This window comes from Nerophis lumbriciformis, linkage group LG27 (genome assembly GCF_033978685.3).
Source record: "Nerophis lumbriciformis linkage group LG27, RoL_Nlum_v2.1, whole genome shotgun sequence".
Classification (NCBI taxonomy): domain Eukaryota; kingdom Metazoa; phylum Chordata; class Actinopteri; order Syngnathiformes; family Syngnathidae; genus Nerophis; species Nerophis lumbriciformis.
In genome coordinates this window covers 37,618,951-37,640,431 of record NC_084574.2, presented here as the reverse complement: position 1 = coordinate 37,640,431, position 21,481 = coordinate 37,618,951, and the positions used below count along the sequence as shown (strand labels likewise).

Sequence of the window (21,481 nt, the reverse complement as noted above, 5' to 3'; positions counted from 1 at the left end):
TAAAAAATATATGGTCTTTTTTCTGCAACATCAAGGTATATATTGACGCTTACATAGGTCTGGTGAAAATGTTCCCCTTTAAGATTATAAGACACTGCTTAACTCTTAGCTGTGCTTTTACTTTTATGAATGCAATGATTCTTTCCCACATATCTTATGGCTTAACTACATGGTCCCAGGCACACCAGTCATCAATCAAGACCATTGAGTGTCTTTATAACCGCACCTTGAAAGTTCTAGACAAGAAGAGTATACGATATCATCATTGCCAAATTTTAACCAAATACAATATTTTAAGTTTTACCAATTTTATTTTGTTACACACAGTCAAACTGGTTTTTAAATGCGTGGATAACTCTGCTCCCCAATTGCTCTGCAAGGCAATTACAAGACTGCAAAGTGGTACCAGATCTACCATCCGAGCAATGTCAAAAGGCAACTGTTGTGTTAGATTTCGTAGGACATCTTTTGCCCAAACTGCCTTTTCAATAAAAGGACCACAACTATGGAACTCTTTACCGGACACTTTGAAAAGTATACTTGCACTTGTCACTTTCCAAAAAACAAACAAAATGATTGCTAGTTGAGCAACAATCGTGATCCCATGTTTAGTTTTTACTCATTTTTACTAATTGGTTTTTATCTAGTCTGCACTTTGTCTGTGTTATTATTATTATTGGCTTTTAACTCTAGTTTGCACTTCGTCTATATTATTACTATTATCAATATTATCGACTCATTCTATTTTTTATTTTCCTATTTTAATGATGTTGGATCTGTGTTGTTGTTGTTGTTGGGGACAAGTGTTGTAAATTAGCTTTGGCTACAAACACTATGATGCATACATTGGATATCTGTTTCAGATGTCTATGTTTTTGTATCTGTCCCTATTTCAAATAAACCTCTATATACAACATCATGTTATGTACAAGTGTATGTAAACTTTTGACCATGACAGTATGTGGCATTTTAAGGATAAATATAAATTGTGGCTGACCCTAAATGTGCTCAATGCAAACTCTGCTGTAAAACATTTGATATTTGAAACATGGGCAAGGCAGCGCTCATTAGCCACTGGAAGGAGGGGTAAAAAGCACAAAAATGTAGTCTCAGTTGCTAGCAGCACAATGCCCATAGGGGACTTTCTGAACACCGGTGCTGTGAGGACAGCCAGCAACACTTTTAGTTTCCACAGCAACAACACAGACAACTTTGGACGTCTCTGCGAAAAATGAAGTCCTCAAAGCCGAGAAACTGTGGCCATGTGAATTCCTAATACCCATTCAAGTCATCCGAGGACACAAGCTTGCCTTTTCGCCGCCGTGTTTCCCGACAGCCACTTTGCAGCGAACTGTGGTAAGAACAAGCGTGTCTATGTCTGTTCTTCGGGGCTCGCTCTGCACTTTAAATGACTCCTACGGTCATTAGTGTCCCAACTTTTTGACAAAAACCTAAACCACCTTTTGTCTGCCATATGGATTTATTGGTGAGGTTGAGGTATGAAGCAGAAGTGAGGACTAAATTAGTTGGAACTGAAATAGGAGAACATCAGCGCTCAAGTTTAACCACGGCAACTGCGATAGCGCTGGTCGTTTGCCGTAATGCATACTTGCCAACCCTCCCGGATTTTCCGGGAGACTCCCGAAATTCAGCGCCTCTCCCGAAAAACTCCCGGGACAAATGTTCTCCCGAAAATGTCCCGAAATTCAGGCGGAGCTGGAGGCCACGCCCCCTCCAGCTCCATGTGGACCTGAGTGACGTGTTGACAGCCTGTTCACATGTCCGCTTTCCCACAATATAAACAGCTAATGATCGAGGGCGAGTTCTTGGTTTTTTATGTGGGTTTATTGTTAGACAGTTTCATTAACGTCCTCCCAGCGCGGTAACAACACACAACAGCAGTCAAGTTTTCGTCCCCCGTAAAGCAGTTTGTCTGCCGTAAACAGCAATGTTGTGACACTTTTAAACAGGACAATACTGCCATATACTGTACATGCATATGTGACCCACCCATAATGTGTCAAATTTTTGTGTTGATTTATTTATTTTATTTTGTGGTTTGAATTCGTTTTTGGAGCTGTCATTACACATTTATCAGTATTCACATTGGTCAGTAGGGGGCAGTAGGGCGTTTCTTCCCAATTGAATGCTATCACCTGCAGACCGGAAGTGTCTTGTCATTCTGATGAGAGCGACCAGTTTGTGAACAATTGAAACGTCCTGTGTGCTTTTTCCTCCTGTATAACAGGTTAGTTTTGGTGAATCAACTCACTGAATAATATCCATGTGATCTTTATAAGTTTAAGTACACATTCTGATGGTGGAGCCTAACTCTAAAGTGTTTGTGAGTTGTAGTTTGTATTTGTGAATAAATCCAGTGCACAGCTGCAGTAATCAATACAAAAAGGCGACGTGAGTGCACAATGTTTATATAGGAACATCTGATCCTAATTCAGACTCCCAAATTAGAGCTCCCGTTTTCTTATTGATTTTATAATGTATATTTGTATGTGTGTGTTCTGAAATAGTGACAGAGAATAGAACAAGGATGGACAATTCAACCCTTAACTCAACAATGAGTAGATGAGTGTTATGTGTGTGTATATGTGTAAATAAATGAACACTGAAATTCAAGTATTTCTTTTATATATATATATATATATGTATATATATGTATATATATGTATATATATATATATATGTATATGTAATAAAATATTTATATGTAATAAAATATGTATATAGAGCTAGAATTCACTGAAAGTCAAGTATTTCTTATATATATATATATATATCTTAACCACGCCCCCTGCCCCACCCCAGACCACGCCCCCCACCCACCACCCCCCACCTCCCGAAATCGGAGGTCTCAAGGTTGGCAAGTATGCCGTAATGCCCTAAAAAATGGACCAACATCAGCGGCACGAACATGCCATGACCGCCCTTTACTTTTTACTTGTTAATGGACAAGGGATGTAACAATAAACGATAATTTGCGATAAAATTCCAGACGGTTAGTAATGTGACACATTTTATAATGACCGAAACCCGTCATTTATTAATGCATTTTAGGCAACAGGAAGTCAGGCGCATGCACACTAGCGTCGTTTGGCTTGATAATCATGGCGGACAAGCTACACAGACTTTGCTCCGGAGATTTCCCTTCGGAGTAAATGGAGCCAAGCGCTTAGTTTAACGTAATTTTCCCCCGATTCCCGCCGTGCGTTTGTTTGTATTTGTTTATTTGAAGGACAATGTGCAGTTAAATTAAGAAGATGGCTGCACCTGATTTAGCGCCATGCTAATTTCCATCTGTAGTCTGTAGTTTAAGAGCGCAATGCTGTGTTTAGATGGAGACAGGTGTGGACAATATTGTCCCCACACTAAAAGTATACAGCGAAGGAGAAAACTATTTGATTTTGCTTTTATTTTCTCAATACAGCGTCCCATCAGCTGCTGTGACTGAGTTAATGATGTGAGGAAACATGCAGCAGGTGATGTGTCGTGAACGTTGTCACACCTTGTTTATAAAGTTTTTAGTTTGTTTACTGGGATGTTCACTCCTCCTTTATTTAACTGCAAACTCTATCAGTGTTCAAATAACATCAATACTAGCTCACATGTTTTGTCATCTCATAGAATTGAAAGAAGGCTGTGAAGATTGTGTATTCGATGTGAGAGGTGTCACTCTTTATTTTTGTTGGCCAAACTGTTGTACAGAAACAAGACAAGAACGAGTGTTTATTAGACTTCATCTTCATTAGCCAAACTGCTTTGTGTTTTATTTTAATATCAAAAAGTAAACACCATGTTTTTTTTACATTACTCGAGTTTTTTTCATGTCACAAAGGTGTTACTTTAAAAACCATTCATGTGACACAGCATTTTGTTAATGTTTTATTGTGTATAGTTAATTCCTATATGACATATTTCTATATATATATTTCTATATATACATCATCTACATGTACGTATAAATGTACATAACTTAAAAATAAATAATAATAATACAAAAAAATACCCTCCTCTATCAAAATGTAAAAATAAAGATAAAGGCACCTTGAAATGACAAAAAGCTGTACATATATATATATATATATATATATATATATATATATATATATATGTGTATATATATATATATATATATATATATATATATATATATATATATTAAGGCTGCAGCTAGCGATTATTTTTCTATCGATTAATCTATAGATTATTTTTTCGATTAATCGGTTAATCTATAGATTATTTTTTTCGATTAATCTATAGATTATTTTTCCTTTTACCGATTATTTTTTTTATTTCAAATGAAGATGAAAAAATAAATGTTGGCCAGTTTTTTCAAAAGGCATGACTTTTATTTACAAAAGAAAAGTATGGCCACTCAGTCAACATTGGCAACAACATGACAAAATATTCTGTAACAATGTAAACATTTAAAACTTTTAACATTTAACAAAATTAAAAGTAGCTTATTTGCTTTTTAATGTGCAAATATAAAAGTAAACATCCAGTGCAAATCTTAATATTCTGCAATAGTATAAGCATTTCTAAAGTAAAAGTATTGCTTATTTTGCTTTAAAATGTGCAAAAATAAAGATAAACATCCAATACAAAAAAGTGCAAAACGAAATATTCTGTAACCGTGTAAACATTTCAGCAAAAGTAAAAGTATTGCTTATTTTGCTTAATAACACAACAATGATAGTATGATTAAAGTGAAAGTTAATTGTTCGTTTGTACATAGTATATGTAACTGTTAATGTTGTAAAAGGTATTTGCACAACTAATTAACGTTAGCGTTAAAGAGGAGCGCGTCTTTGTAAACACTGAACAGGCACGCCAAACGCACCTCTCAGAGCGAAACAGTGTTTTAGTTTATGAATTTACAACGCAGATACAAATGACACATTCATGATTTTGTGTAATGATGACAACGTATACTCACGCGGACGATTGACTAGTTGATGGTGATGGCAAGAACGCTGTCGGGTGTTTTCTTTTCAAATGTTCGTTCATAGCCGTTGTGCTGCTATGATAGGCCATTTCCGCTCGACACAGTGTGCATACAACAACTGTCAAGTGTTTTGCTTTTTTCGCTGTGCTTATCCCACACTTGAAGGGATGTACCAATGCTGAATGTGGCTTCTGGATTTCACTCAAAAGACCAGACCGTAGTTACTTTTTCCTTTTATTTTCCTTTAGTTTGCAACAGTTTTTCCAACGAAGAAACAGCTTCTTTTTTCTTCTTTAGTCTTTTTAGCAGTCTTTAGCAGTGTTAGTAGACTTTAGTTTCTTTAGCTGTCATTAGCTGTCTTTAGTAGCCTTTAGTAGCCTTTAGCTTCTTTAGTAGGTGAAAAACCTTTAAGGACAAAACACCACAAGATTAACATGCTGTAAAAAAATCAATCAATTATCAATCCCATAATTTACAACTATTAATTAGGCTATCAAACTCTTAACCATTAAACAAGTGCAAGAAAATGGACACATCTTTTCCCTTTAAGTTAAAACCGATTTTAAATAAATTGTCTCAACATAAATGCACCAAGATACATATAAAATACATTTAAACCCAGAAACACAATAGATAAATGCAACAGAAAACCCAATATGCAAATACATAAATACCTAACCAATTAACCAACTATTTAGATACATATTTAAAATCCATATTCAATATAAATATATTATTAATTTAGCAGTGAAACACTCAATCTTAAATGCTGTCTACTGGTAGAAAAATGCCCCTTTTTCTATGCCTTCACCAGCAGCCAATGATCCAACACAGTTAAATCCAACACTTTAAATTGAGCGACTTCACTTTCCTGATGAAGCAAACTGCTCCAACATTTATCAAACTAAGCAAAGAATATCAACACTAAACAACAGTTACATAACACACTGTGTGTATTTAGCCTCCAGACTAAGCACGCTACATGCACACAACCCCCCCAATCTCACCAGCGCAACAGGTGCGCCACACCCACGAAGAGAAATATTAAATCTTACACACTTTTGGCACAACTCTGGGTTATCTGTAATGAACTAAACCTTTTTCCACTCTGCGCTGGCGTCTTTTGTACTCCTTGATTTGACACAGCGGTCTAATTACCGGGCTCGCGGACCAGCAGATGAGACAGGAGCGCGCCGCGTTATACCTGCGTGTGAACTGATCGGCTCTGATTTTATAAGCCGACTTGCCGAAATAATGCCGAATTATATACATTTCCTGGGGTTGCCTAGGTGAATAGGGATGCGGATGTGCTCTAAGATAAAATATAATTTTATTAAGTGGGGTTTGGCTGGTTGCTAAACAGCCACGGTTGCGAGCTCGCGCGTCAGCTGACGAGACAGCTGTTCACCGCTACAACATTATTAGGCCGTTTATTGAAATACTCCCACACTTTTGACGACTTTTGGCGTGCTTTTTTTCCCTCGCTCGCACCGCTCGCATCATCTGCTTAATTTGCGCTCCGCCATGACGGCAGTGTGACGTAAATATGCGACGAGTCGAAGCATAAAAACGGCGTCGACGTATTTACGTAACCGATGACGTCGACTACGTCGACACGTCGTTTCAGCCATATATATATATATATGTGTATATATATGTGTATATATATATATATATATATGTGTATATATATATATATATATAATTGTATGCAGGGGCAGCACGGTGACAAAATCAAATAAAAAAATAAGCGCATAACAATTTTCAACACACGGACACAACAGAGAAAACAGTTTTCGTCATCATTGTTCAAATATTGTGACGTCTGTCGAGACGCTTATCTCCATTCGGTGCCACACGTCCACACCATCAAAATGCCGAGGCAAACATTTCCACATCAACACCGTATGAAAAAAAAAAGTGATTTTTTTAGTTGTGATTTCCTTCTCTGCATGAAAGTTTAAAAGTAGCATATATTAATGCAGTATGAAGAAAAATGTTTTAATGTAGACACATAGAATCATCATACTGCTGTGATTATATGCATCAAGTGTTCATTCAAGGCTAAGGCAAAATATTGAGATATATATCGTGTATCGCAATATGGCCTTAAAATATCGCAATATTAAAAAAAGGCCATATCGCCCAGCCCTAGTTCAATGATGCCATTTCTGTTTGTCATGTATCATTTTGTCTATTTTGTGTTTATCCTTGAATAAACAGGTCAGTTTCTTGTTACCAACCATTGTGTATTATTCAAACTCCCCTAATTCAGCTGGCAAGTTGTTATCAAGAGTACTAAAACCCTTTTCAACATGATTCTGACAACTAAGTAGGCTAAATAACTTTAAACTTTAATACATGCTCGGATAGGCCAGTATCGGTATCGGATCGGAAGTGCAAAAACAATATCAGTATCGGATCGGAAGTGCAAAAACCTGGATCGGGACATCCCTAGTACCAACCCCACCTGGGAATGGACCCTGTCCCTGGTCTGGTCTGTCCAATGAAGCTTTTTGTCATTGATCGGTTGAAACTTTTGTTAGTAGATTGCACAGTACAGTACATATTCCGTACAATTGACCACTAAATGGTAACACCCGGATACATTTTTCAACTTGTTTTAGGTCAAGGTCCATGGTTGATTCATTGTGCTCATGTTGCTATTTTTATAAAAACTTGTTTGATGACCAATAAAAAAATGGTTAAAGTATGGGAAGACCTTCTACTTAGAACTCTGAATCATTCATTCTTCCAATGTATTTTTCTAAATACAATTCATAATATTTGACAGTGTCAACTGCATGCATGTCTTAGTCCTGTAAAACCATGTCAGAATGGAGGTTTTAATGACTAGGCACTAACAATAGTGTCCGGTCAACTGGACCTAATTTGTCTGAACATGCTGGTCTTTTTCTCCCCTCCCATGTAAGTCAATCCTTGCTTGTTGCTCTCTTTTTCACCTCATTGTTGAGTTTTTTTCCAATAAAGTCCTTAGTAAAGACTCAGTAGAGAGCATTTTGCCAAAAGCCATCCAAGTCTCTCATTTTCTGGTTTATTCAGTCCTCCTCCACTGTCTCTCATATTCCCCTCTTCATCGCCGGCATCTGGGGCCAGTATGGGTCCTCCTCCCCCTCTTAGTCTTATTATCTCAGCTCCACCCTCACTGGGTTTGTGTTCTGCTTTGCTGCAATGACTTTTCTTTTGTCCGGCAACTGCTTTTCTTCTCTCCTCCAGCAGAAAATCTATATGCTGACCAACGGCCACACTATGGTTTTTATATACGCCACTAATCCGAGAAACGTGCTGTGTAGGAGCTCAGAAAACGTATTATTTATTTTTTTCCGGGGCAATTTTCTCCCCTCGTTATTCCAAAGTTAAGGACATATCTGGAATAGAATTTGAAAAGAAACTCTTAAGTTGAAATTCTGGATAAAGCAGGAAATAGGGTGTTCAGGGCTTAGTGGCAGCAGCTGTAAACTGCTTCCCCCCTACTTTTCTTGCTTGTATTACTGTCGATTTTCCCTCACAGCTATGTTATTCATGGACTCTGCTAGACTAGTTGTGGATCATTTGCATTTAAGAAATGCATGTTCACTTTGACAAAGACACGGATGTTGATGGATTTTTGCCTTCCGCGTTTCTTGTGTTGTTCTACTTTAAAGGCCTACTGAAATGCGATTTTCTTATTTAAACGGGGATAGCAGGTCCATTCTATGTGTCATACTTGATCATTTCGCGATATTGCCATATTTTTGCTGAAAGGATTTAGTAGAGAACATCGACGATAAAGTTCACAACTTTTGGTCGCTGATAAAAAAGCCTTGCCTGTACCGGAAGTAGCAGACGAGTAGCGTGACGTCACAGGTTGTGGAGCTCCTCACATCTGCACATTGTTTACAATCATGGCCACCAGCAGCGAGAGCAATTCAGACCGAGAAAGCGACAATTTCCCCATTAATTTGAGCGAGGATGAATGATTTGTGGATGAGGAAAGTGAGAGTGAAGGACTAGAGGGCAGTGGGAGCGATTCAGATAGGGAAGATGCTGTGAGAGGCGGGTGGGACCTGATATTCAGCTGGGAATGACTAAAACAGTAAATAAACACAAGACATATATATACTCTATTAGCCACAACACAACCAGGCTTATATTTAATATGCCACAAATTAATCCCGCATAACAAACACCTCCCCCCTCCCGTCCATATAACCCGCCAATACAACTCAAACACCTGCACAACACACTCAATCCCACAACCCAAAGTACCGTTCACCTCCCCAAAGTTCATACAGCACATATATTTCCCCAAAGTCCCCAAAGTTACGTACATGACATGCACATAGCGGCACGCACGTACGGGCAAGCGATCAAATGTTTGGAAGCCGCAGCTGCATGCGTACTCACGGTACCGCGTCTGCGCATCCAACTCAAAGTCCTCCTGGTAAGAGTCTCTGTTGTCCCAGTTCTCCACAGGCCAATGGTAAAGCTTGACTGTCATCTTCCGGGAATGTAAACAATGAAACACCGGCTGTGTTATCCGGCACAACAGTCAAGGGGTGCATTCAACGATGGGGGTGCGTTATCCGGCACAACACCTGCCGCAATACACCGCTTCCCACCTACAGCTTTCTTCTTTGCTGTCTCCATTGTTCATTGAACAAATTGCAAAAGATTCACCAACACAGATGTCCAGAATACTGTGGAAATGTGCGATGAAAACAGACGACTTAATAGCTGGCCACCATGCTGTCCCAAAATGTCCTCTACAATCCGTGACGTCACGTGCAGGCGTCATCATACCGAGACGTTTTCAGCAGGATATTTCGCGCAAAATTTAAAATTGCACTTTAGTAAGCCGTATTGGCATGTGTTGCAATGTTAAGATTTCATCATTGATGTATAAACTATCAGACTGCGTGGTCGGTAGTAGTGGGTTTCAGTAGGCCTTTAACTTACTTGTCTACACCGCATTCAGGATCACATAATCCTAATACCACCATTCTTATTTGGGTTTCTTCTTTCTGTCAGTGCAAGAGTTAACTGCAAAAAAACCCCAATTTTTTTGTACTTAATTTGACCTTATTTCTTTGCCCAGTTCATGCTTATCATGTATTAACCTCATTTGTTAATACAGCCATGGCGGCAAACTTAATCCATGTCCGTGTGGACTCACAGAGGGCGGAGCAGGATCTGGAGACGAACCAGCATGCGACGAGGATAATAAGAGATAAAAGTCCAGCTTGTACACTTAGGTCTGGGTTCATTGTTGTGTGCTTGAATGGACACTCGTCAAACACATTTTTTAATTTGTGTCTGTAAAGTTGGACGTGGAACAGGATGTTAGACAATTCTAACTTAGCAAAATTGAAGAATATTTGTATTTTTATTTTCAAGCTGCTGCCCTTTTCAAACCTTTGTAATTGTTCGATTAATGGGTTTAGTAGTGAGCTCTGAGTAACAAGAATCAGCTGCTAGTAGAGTTTGTTGTCTAAAGGCAGCGAGGGAAGTGATGTCATTCTTCGCAGCGATAAGAAATCAGTGGGAAAATGCTTGTGGTGCTCTCAAGTGTTCTTCCCGAAGAGGACTAAAAGCCAAATGCCATTGCGACAATTTGTCCTAAACCTCTTTAGCAAAAGAGTGAAAACCATTCTTAAAATGCTACAGAAAAGGACTGTAGTCATCTACGGTTTAATACTTTCCCTAAGTCTGGATGTTACTAACAAACATGACACAATACTCAAATTATTTTCACAATTATTTTATTTCCATTATAAATTAGAGCTGGAAAATAAGGCTGAAAACCGTATAATGATATAAGTCTTTTACATCGGTCTATATTGATAATTATTTATTTTTCTTATGGCCTTATAAAAAATAAGGACCCTGAGAAAAAGATATTCAATGTAAATATTTGTATTTAAAACCTTGCCAGTGACGTGCGGTGAGGTTGATGGCTGGTGAGGCACTGACTTCATCACAGTCAGATTTACAAACATATGAACCCTAAAGAGTATCTTATTCACCATTTGATTGGCAGCAGTTAACGGGTTATGTTTAAAAGCTCATACCAGCATTCTTCCCTGCTTGGCACTCAGCATCAAGGCTTGGAATTGGGGGTTAAATCACCAAAAATTATTCCCGGGTGCGGCGCCGCTGCTGCCCACTGCTCCCCTCACCTCCCAGGGGGTCATCAAGGGGATGGGTCAAATGCAGAGGACAGATTTCATTACACCTAGTGTGTGTGTGACAGTCATTGGTACTTTAACTTAACTTTAACTTTACACATACAAACTGTAGCACACAAAAAAGCACATTTAATAAAAAAAACGTTATGTTCTTACCTTTACTTATAAATTAAGTCCATGCGCCGCAACTAAAGCCCTCACTTAAACTTTCCACGTGCAAGATTGAATCTATTTAAAAAAGTGTAACCGAGGGTTTATAAATGTCGCCTATACTGTATGACTACAAAATAACAAACACGGAGGCTCCAGTTTACACGAGGACCACTTTATTTACCTTCTTTCAAAAACCTCCGCAACGTGTCATCACTTCCGCTCTTAGCGCCTTCAAAATAAGAGCTCAAGGCATATACTGTATAACAGCGCATAACAGGAACTTAACATCACAAAGAGGAAAGCACATGAAAATAGGTTACAAAAGTTATTTAATAAGAAGCCAAAAAGTGCAAAAACAATAATGTTCGTGTTGTAGGAGTTGTGAATTAGATACACCTGCAGTCTGCAGGTGTACCTAATGTTGTGGCCCTGCAGTCATTCACAACTCCTCCAACACGAACATTATTGTTTTTGCACTTTTTGGCTTCTTATGAAATAACTTTTTTAAATAGATTCAATCTTGCACGTGGAAAGTTTAAGTGTGGGCTTTAGTTGATATAACACTCCCGTCAGGGGGTGCAAATTCTACGGCGGGGGTGCAGGAGGCGGGATTACTGGAGCCTCAGCCAGTGCGTCTTTTGCAGCCGTTTTGTGATCGCTCAGCACAAGAAATACATTACACACATACAGTTGTTCACAAAATACACTGTACATTATATACCTCAGCTAACTAAACTATGGAAATGTATAATATGATTCATATAGCAATACGGTCTCACTGCACAGCAGGCCAGCAGTTAGCCGAGTCCGGAATCCATGTTGAGGCACTGAGTGACGTGCCTCAACTGGCTGCTGTTCACCGCACCGTCTCTTCTCAGTATTTGAACGGCAAATGTGAAAATTCAGCGATTTTCAATAAAAAATAATCTAATACTGGTGAAGTTAAATGGAAAATAACTTTATAGTATAATCACTGGATACATATAACAATTTAATTAATTTTTTTTCTTTTTACATTTTTTTTCTTTCCATGATGGCAGGTGAGGCCATCATGGAAAAACGTCTCAGATGTAGTTAAAAAAAACTGTTAAATGATTATTCCCTATTGTTGCTTACATTATTTTGTAAAGATACCACATGTTCCTTTTGGATTATGATTTGTATTAAGTTCATCTGGACTCACTGTCCTTAGTCTAAGCGCCTCTGGCCCGGATCTATCCACCTTTTGCCCACATTCTTGACTCCCCCTTGCCCCATGGCATTGGTCCGGTCCCAACTGGCCCGTTCTAAAAATGCTTTGGGTAGAAATGCATCCCCACGGCAACAACAGCCTGCGAGCACCATGCCAGCTGTTCAGTCCACTAATACAACCCCAGTGCCCCCAGGAGCTTTCGAAACAAGTACCAAGCAAAGAGCTTGAAGGTGTAGAGAAGTGACAAAAGCACTGTATAATGCAATATTACCATTAACTGTAAATCACAGTAAAGTACGACATACAGTAAAAATGTCATATAGTTCCTGTTGCCTGAGTTGCAGGACTGTAGTTCCTGTTGCCTGAATTGCAGACCTGTAGTTCCTGTTGCCTGAGTTGCAGACCTGTAGTTCCTGGTGCCTGAGTTGCAAACCTGTAGTTCCTGTTGCCTGAGTTGCAGGATTGTAGTTCCTGTTGCCTGAGTTGCAGACCTGTAGTTCCTGTTGCCTGAGTTACAGGACTGTAGTGCCCGTTGCCTGAGTTTCAGGACTGTAGTGCCTGTTGCCAGAGTTGCAGGAATGTAGTTCCTGTTGCCAGAGTTGCAGGAATGTAGTTCCTGTTGCCAGAGTTGCAGGACTGTAGTTCCTGTTGCCATATATATATGTGTGTGTGTATGTATACATATACAGGTAAAAGCCAGTAAATTAGAATGTTTTGAAAAACTTGATTTATTTCAGTAATTGCATTCAAAAGGTGTAACTTGTACATTATATTTATTCATTGCACACAGACTGATGCATTCAAATGTTTATTTCATTTAATTTTGATGATTTGAAGTGGCAACAAATGAAAATCCAAAATTCCGTGTGTCACAAAATTAGAATATTACTTAAGGCTAATACAAAAAAGGGATTTTTAGAAATGTTGGCCAACTGAAAAGTATGAAAATGAAAAATATGAGCATGTACAATACTCAATACTTGGTTGGAGCTCCTTTTGCCTCAATTACTGCGTTAATGCGGCGTGGCATGGAGTCGATGAGTTTCTGGCACTGCTCAGGTGTTATGAGAGCCCAGGTTGCTCTGATAGTGGCCTTCAACTCTTCTGCGTTTTTGGGTCTGGCATTCTGCATCTTCCTTTTCACAATACCCCACAGATTTTCTATGGGGCTAAGGTCAGGGGAGTTGGCGGGCCAATTTAGAACAGAAATACCATGGTCCGTAAACCAGGCACGGATAGATTTTGCGCTGTGTGCAGGCGCCAAGTCCTGTTGGAACTTGAAATCTCCATCTCCATAGAGCAGGTCAGCAGCAGGAAGCATGAAGTGCTCTAAAACTTGCTGGTAGACGGCTGCGTTGACCCTGGATCTCAGGAAACAGAGTGGACCGACACCAGCAGATGACATGGCACCCCAAACCATCACTGATGGTGGAAACTTTACACTAGACTTCAGGCAACGTGGATCCTGTGCCTCTCCTGTCTTCCTCCAGACTCTGGGACCTCGATTTCCAAAGGAAATGCAAAATTTGCATGGTTGGGTGATGGTTTGGGGTGCCATGTCATCTGCTGGTGTCGGTCCACTCTGTTTCCTGAGATCCAGGGTCAACGCAGCCGTCTACCAGCAAGTTTTAGAGCACTTCATGCTTCCTGCTGCTGACCTGCTCTATGGAGATGGAGATTTCAAGTTCCAACAGGACTTGGCGCCTGCACACAGCGCAAAATCTACCCGTGCCTGGTTTACGGACCATGGTATTTCTGTTCTAAATTGGCCCGCCAACTCCCCTGACCTTAGCCCCATAGAAAATCTGTGGGGTATTGTGAAAAGGAAGATGCAGAATGCCAGACCCAAAAACGCAGAAGAGTTGAAGGCCACTATCAGAGCAACCTGGGCTCTCATAACACCTGAGCAGTGCCAGAAACTCATCGACTCCATGCCACGCCGCATTAACGCAGTAATTGAGGCAAAAGGAGCTCCAACCAAGTATTGAGTATTGTACATGCTCATATTTTTCATTTTCATACTTTTCAGTTGGCCAACATTTCTAAAAATCCCTTTTTTGTATTAGCCTTAAGTAATATTCTAATTTTGTGACACACGGAATTTTGGATTTTCATTTGTTGCCACTTCAAATCATCAAAATTAAATGAAATAAACATTTGAATGCATCAGTCTGTGTGCAATGAATAAATATAATGTACAAGTTACACCTTTTGAATGCAATTACTGAAATAAATCAAGTTTTTCAAAATATTCTAATTTACTGGCTTTTACCTGTATATGTGTGTATGTATACATATATATATATGTGTGTGTGTGTATATATATATATATATATATATATTTTTATTTATTTATTTATTTATTAATTAATATAATTGGATATTAAGAGTATGTAAAAGTTGGACTCCTACCTTGTTTACTTCTGTGACAACCTCCTCAAAGTTTTGTAATCAATAAGAAATCAAGCTGCTAAGATGGATAAATACGTGTGGAGAGTGTCTCATCACGCTTTGTAATAGATGCAATTTTGAATTTTTTAAGATGCTTAGACATTTTTTTATAATATCAGAATCAGAATAGTTTTTTATTGCCATTATTTGAGAACGGGTTCACAAACTAGGATTTTTTCTTGGTGCAATCGTATCCACAAAGTTCAGTGAGCAGGTTGGGTTTGTGTGTGATCATGTCTGTTGAGATTTTGTGTTGGTTGGACTTTTGAATAGTTTTTGTTTTTTTTGCACCATGACTCGGGAAGGTTGTTTGCATTGGGTCATTTAGAGTATAATTAAAGGTCATTGACTTGAAATACTCACATTGTCCACGCGAGGGCGATAAAATGGCAGCATCGAAGACAGTCTTTTAAAATGACTACAATCTCCCTTTGTCAAACAATCACAATTATTTAGTTGACGTAGTAACGATTATTTATTACCGTACCTGCTCTGATTATAACTCCAGTGCCCTTTGACCTGAGCAGCACAGAGTAGGTTGATACTCGCATGCAGGCGATACTTTCCCAAATTTGAAAAAAAAACGTTAAATATCTTAATTTCTTAACTCTCGTAATGGTTTTGTTTGCAGTGCTGGAGAAAGAGGAAAATAACATATTGTATAGCACAGGGGTGCTCATTACGTCGATCGCGAGCTACCGGTCGATCTCGGAGGGTGTGTCAGTCGATCACCAGCCAGGCATTAAAACAATAGTCCTAAAAATGAGCGATCATAAATCTTCACTATGACGTCACTTTCGTCACTTGATTGACATTCACGGCACTCGAGGGTCTTCTGAGATGACGCTGGCTGCTGCCAGCTCATTAAAATTACCGAGTCTCAGAAAGCTGGCGTGTACAAGCTAGCAAGCTACGGAGTTTGCCGACAATGTATTTCTTGTAAAGTGTATACAAAGGAGTACGGAAGCCGGATAAATAAGATGGCAAAAACCAACCACTTTCATTCGGTATTGGACAGAAAGGAGGACTTTTTTTCTCCTCCATTCGAAAATGCGGACGTTTTTAGCACTACTGTCTGATTCCAGTCAATGCAAGTCATCAGAATCAGGTAATACACCAACTTATATTCTTGTCTTCATGAAAGAAAGGAATCTATATGTGTTAAACATGCCTGTATTATCTTTAAACACTTTTAACTTATTAACAATATTAACTATATGTGTTAAACATGCCTGTATTATCTTTAAACACTTTTAACTTATTAACAATATTAACTATATGTGTTAAACATGCCTGTATTATCTTTAAACACCTTAACTTGTTAACAATATTAACTATATGTGTTAAACATGCCTGTATTAACTTTAAACACCTTAACTTGTTAACAATATTAACTATATGTGTTAAACATGCTTGCATTATCTTTAAACACCTTTAACTTGTTAACAATATTAACTATATGTGTTAAACATGCCTGTATTAACTTTAAACACCTTTAATTTATTAATAATATTAACTATATGTATTAAACATGCTTGCATTATCTTTAAACACCTTTAACTTGTTAACAATATTAACTATGTGTATTAAACATACTTGTATTATCATTAAACACCTTTAGTTTATTAACAATATTAACTATATGTATTAAACATTCTTGTATTATCATTAAACACCTTTAACTTATTAACAATATTAACTATATGTATTAAACATTCTTGTATTATCATTAAACACCTTTAATTTATTAACAATATTAACTATATGTGTTAAACATGCTTGCATTATCATTAAACACCTTTAACTTATTAACAAAAACATATATTTCATAAATAAGTAAATATAAATGATATATATGAATGAGGTAGATCCCCACGACTTGATCAATTGAAAAGTAGCTCGCCTGCAGAAAAAGTGTGAGCACCCCTGGTATAGCAAATATATCGCACACCACAGCAGCAACACAACCAATATTGTAATAGTGGTAAGGAGAAAAGTTGGGAGGAATACTGCTGATGAGGTCATTGCACAGTACAGTACAGTACAGTACAGCAAGTGTAACACACATTTTGAGAGCGATTTTGCCATCCCAAAATGACATTTCAATCAATCAAAGTTTATTTCTATAGCCCTTAATCACAAGTGTCTCAAAGGGCTGCACAAGCCACAATGACATCCTCTGCTCAAATTTGGTTAATAGTCAATCATTTCTCTCACAGTCTATAAAGGAAATGTAGTTAAATGTACATCCTTACCTTGAGTTATGTCTTTTTTTTTTTTTACTTTTCCATTATTTAATTTTATAACGGTTTCCATTGTTGACTTCAACAGAGACCATGACGACCGCCACCTCCCCGATCTTGTTGAAATGGGACCCCAAGAGTCTTGAAATCCGCACACTGACTGTGGAGCGGCTTCTGGAACCCCTCGTTACACAGGTACTATGCTTTGCTTGAACTCTGTGGATGCAAGTGAACGCTACATACTACCAAGACACTTGGAACATGTAGTAGGCTAAGCTACAGGTTATTCTCCATGAATGGCAGCTAAGCTACAGGGGAAGTTACCCCCCTGGAGAATTGTATAATACCAATGTTCATGTACCGTATTTTCCGCACCATAAGGCGCCCTGGGTTATAAGCCGCGCCTTCAATGAACGGCATATTTCAAAACTTTGTCCACCTATAAGCCGCCCCGTGTTGTAAGCCGCATCTAACTGCGCTAAAGGAATGTCAAAAAAACAGTCAAATAGGTCAGTCAAACTTTAATAATATATTAAAACCAGCGTGATGTGGGCGCGCATGGAGTCGTATATCAACATGGACGGAGCTGCGTGAAAAAAGCCACCCGGCCTCTTCGCGTAAACTTAAACTTACCTTAACCACTCGCTCATCTTTTCTTCATCCATCCCTTCGAGTTAGCTTTTATGATGACGCCGGCTGGAAAGGTCTCTTTTGGCAAGGTCTTCCTTTTGAATATCACCATGGGTGGAAGTTTCTGGCCATTAGCATGGCAAGCTAGAACCACAGTGAAGGATGACTTCTCATTCCTTGTGGTGCGAATATTCACCGTACGTGCTCCCGTTGTATCCACAGTGCGGTTCACAGGAATATCAGTTGCTGTGAAATAGTAATCCGTGTGCGGATGGAGAGATTGCGTCTTTTCATGAACCGGATCCCTGTCGTTTAGTAGGAGCCATTTTGTGGTCTTTACAGATGTAAACACACAAAGGAAATGAAACGTACGGTAATATCCGCGCGCTTTTTCTTCTTCTACGCGGGCGGGTGGTTGCTTACAGTAGAAGAAGAAGCGCTTCCTGTTCTATGGGGGCGGGTGCTTACCTTGGCGGTTGCTTGCGTAGAAGAAGAAGCGCTTCCTGTTCTACCGGGAAAAAAGATGGCGGCTGTTTATCGTAGTTACGAGACTGAAACTTTATGAAAATTAATCTTAATATTAATCCATATATAAAGCGCCCCGGGTTATAAGGCGCACTGTCAACTTTTGAGAAAATTTGTGGTTTTTAGGTGCGCCTTATAGTGCGGAAAATACGGTAAGTGTACAAATATTACTATTAACTAGAGATATCCGATAATATCGGACTGCCGATATTATCGGCCGATAAATGCTTTAAAATGCAATATCGGAAATTAGCGGTATCGGTTTCAAAAAGTAAAATGTATGACTTTTTAAAACGCTGCTGTGTACACGGACGTAGGGAGAAGTACAGAGCGCCAATAAACCTTAAAGGCACTGCCTTTGCGTGCCGGCTCAGTCACATAATATCTACGGCTTTTCACACAAGTGAATGCAAGGCATACTTGGTCAACAGCCATACAGGTCACACTGAGGGTGGCCGTATAAACAAGTTTAACACTGTTACAAATATGCGCCACACTGTGAAGCCACACCAAACAAGAATGACAAACACATTTTGGGAGAACATCAGCACCGTAACACAACATAAACACAACAGAACAAATACCCAGAACCCCTTGCAGCACTAACTCTTCCGGGACGCTACAATATACACCCCCCCCCCCCCCCTACCCCTTACCCCCCCACCTCAACCCCGCCACCCCCAACCCCGCCCACCTCAACCTCCTCATGCTCTCTCAGGGAGAGCATGTCCCAAATTCCAAGCTGCTGTTTTGAGGCATGTTAAAAAAAATAATGCACTTTGTGACTTCAATAATAAATATGGCAGTGCCATGTTGACATTTTCTTTCATAACTTGAGTTGATTTATTTTGGAAAACCTTGTTACATTGTTTAATGCATCCAGCGGGGCATCACAACAAAATTAGGCATAATAATGTGTTAATTGCACGACTGTATATCGGTATCGGTTGATATCGGAATCAGTAATTAAGCGTTGGACAATATCGGAATATCGGATATCGGCAAAAAAGCCATTATCGGACATCTCTACTATTAACTATCTGTAATTTACAACTACCTCTAGGGGTCCCCACACCTCACTCTATGTATTTATTTAGTTTGCCTTTTCTTTGGCCCACCCCTATAATGTTATTCATTGTCTCTACCTACAGTAAAAAAAAAAACAGCATCTAACTATATTTTGACACAAAAAAAACGTCTTAGATGAAGAGAGCAGTTATGATTTTGGTTTACAGAGCAAACAACTAAAAACTTTTTAGCTATTTGGCTAAAGCAGTGGTTCTTAACCTGGGTTCGATGGAACCCTAGGGGTTCGGTGAGTCGGGCTCAGGGGTTCGGCGGAGGTCAAAACACACCCGACTCATCGTGTAAATAAAAACTTCTCCCTATCGGCGTATTACGGATACAACAACAGCAGAAGTTAGACTGATTTGCAGGTGTGTAATTTTGTTGTGAGTTTATGCACTGTGTTGGTTTTGTTCTTTGAACAAGGTGATGTTCATGCACGCTTCATTTTGTGCACCAGTAAAAAAACATGGTAACACTTTAGTATGGGGAACATATTCACCATTAATTAGTTGCTTATTAACATGCAAATTAGTAACATATTGGCTCTTAACTAGTCATTATTAAGTACTTATTAATGCCTTATGGCCTTATTATAACCCTAACCCTAACCAAATAACTCTAAATTAAGTCTTTATTACTTAGAATATGTTCCCCTAGTGTCCAAATAACTCTAAATTAAGTATTTGTTACTTAGAATATGTTCCCCATACTAAAATGTTACCAAAAACATCCAACTTTGTCTTGAATTTGAAAAAAATAAATACATTTATTTTTCACTAAAGAAGGGTTTGGTGAATGCGCATATGAAACTAGTGGGGTTCGGTACCTCCAACAAGGTTAAGAACCACTGCTCTAAAGGCATACATTTGTCTAAATATGGCCGAGGACACACATTATTGTGGGTTCCTGCACGTCTCTGACATTTTCAACTATGTTTCTTTATTTTGAGTGGTCAGCTTGAAGCGTCCCTCTGTCTCCGACTCCCTCGTCGTCATGTGACATGAGTGTGTGACTGTCATGATTTTGCTTCCTGGTTTTGATGACCCGCCTTATCTTGCCTCTGATTGGCCGGTCCGTAATGTTTTGCCTTAACCTTAGCCAATTGTGACTCATCATACGAACACCAACCAATCTTGGATTTTCTCCGTATGTATGGATGTTCTCATTCATCCAGGTCATTCGATTTTCTCCATTTTTTTGGGCCTGGAACCGCAGTCCATTTTCTCTCTTTGTAGCTTTTAGCTTTGATGCAAGCTACCTCGCTACATGTGTCCAAAAGTAGCTAATCTCCAGAAAAAGCTACTCGTTCTAAACTACTGAAAAACTTAGTTAAGCTACATGGCTTAGCTACATGTAGCTTGTTACTGCCCATCACCGTTACCAAGGTACTTCGGGATAAAAGTGTCTAATTTTTGGCATTTTTCAGGATACACGTCATCTCTCAGCTGATTGTTATGATTCAGGGTGCAAGCACAAATTGAATTTAAGACTTTTGAAACTGTTGTAACGAAGACAGTAAGTTTAGGTAGGTAGGTAGGTCTTTATTGTCATTGCACAAGTACAACAAAACTTTGTTTTCAGCACAAACCCTTCAAGATGAGACAAGCAAACAATGTACAGGGTTACAGAACAGGAACGCTGATGGGTCGCCACAAGGCGCCTCGTAAAAGATGGGAAAAAGGTCAACACTGGGGGAGGATGAGTAAACATCGCTCAACATTACGATAGTTGAGGTCTTGTATTTTGACACAAATGTATATCACTTGACGTGTCTGCTTTTAGCTGTTTTAAATGAATAAATAGAACTATACTTTAGGGCTGCAACAACTAATCGATTAAATCGATTAAAATCGATTATAAAAATAGTTGGCGATTAATTTAGTCATCAATTCGTTGGATGTGTGCAATGCGCATGCGCTGAGGCTACGTTTTTATTTTATTTTATTTTTTTACCTTTATTTATAAACTGCAACATTTACAAACAGCTGAGAAACAATAATCAAAATAATAGGGGTGTAACGGTACGTGTATTTGTATCGAACTGTTTCGGTACAGGGTTTCGTTTCGG

General features: G+C 38.8%; 1 protein-coding gene across 2 annotated transcripts in view; it reads left to right on the top strand.

Annotated features, from left to right (window-relative positions):
* The window catches only part of ctnna2 (catenin (cadherin-associated protein), alpha 2), a 974,853-nt gene that overhangs the window by 29,411 nt on the left and 923,961 nt on the right, over positions 1-21,481 (top strand). For both annotated transcript variants that reach the window (XM_061988021.2, XM_061988025.2), the window contains exon 2: positions 17,279-17,385. In XM_061988021.2, the coding sequence (XP_061844005.1) occupies positions 17,284-17,385 (102 nt within the window). In that variant the 5' untranslated portion in view covers positions 17,279-17,283. The remainder of the gene's footprint in view (positions 1-17,278; positions 17,386-21,481) is intronic.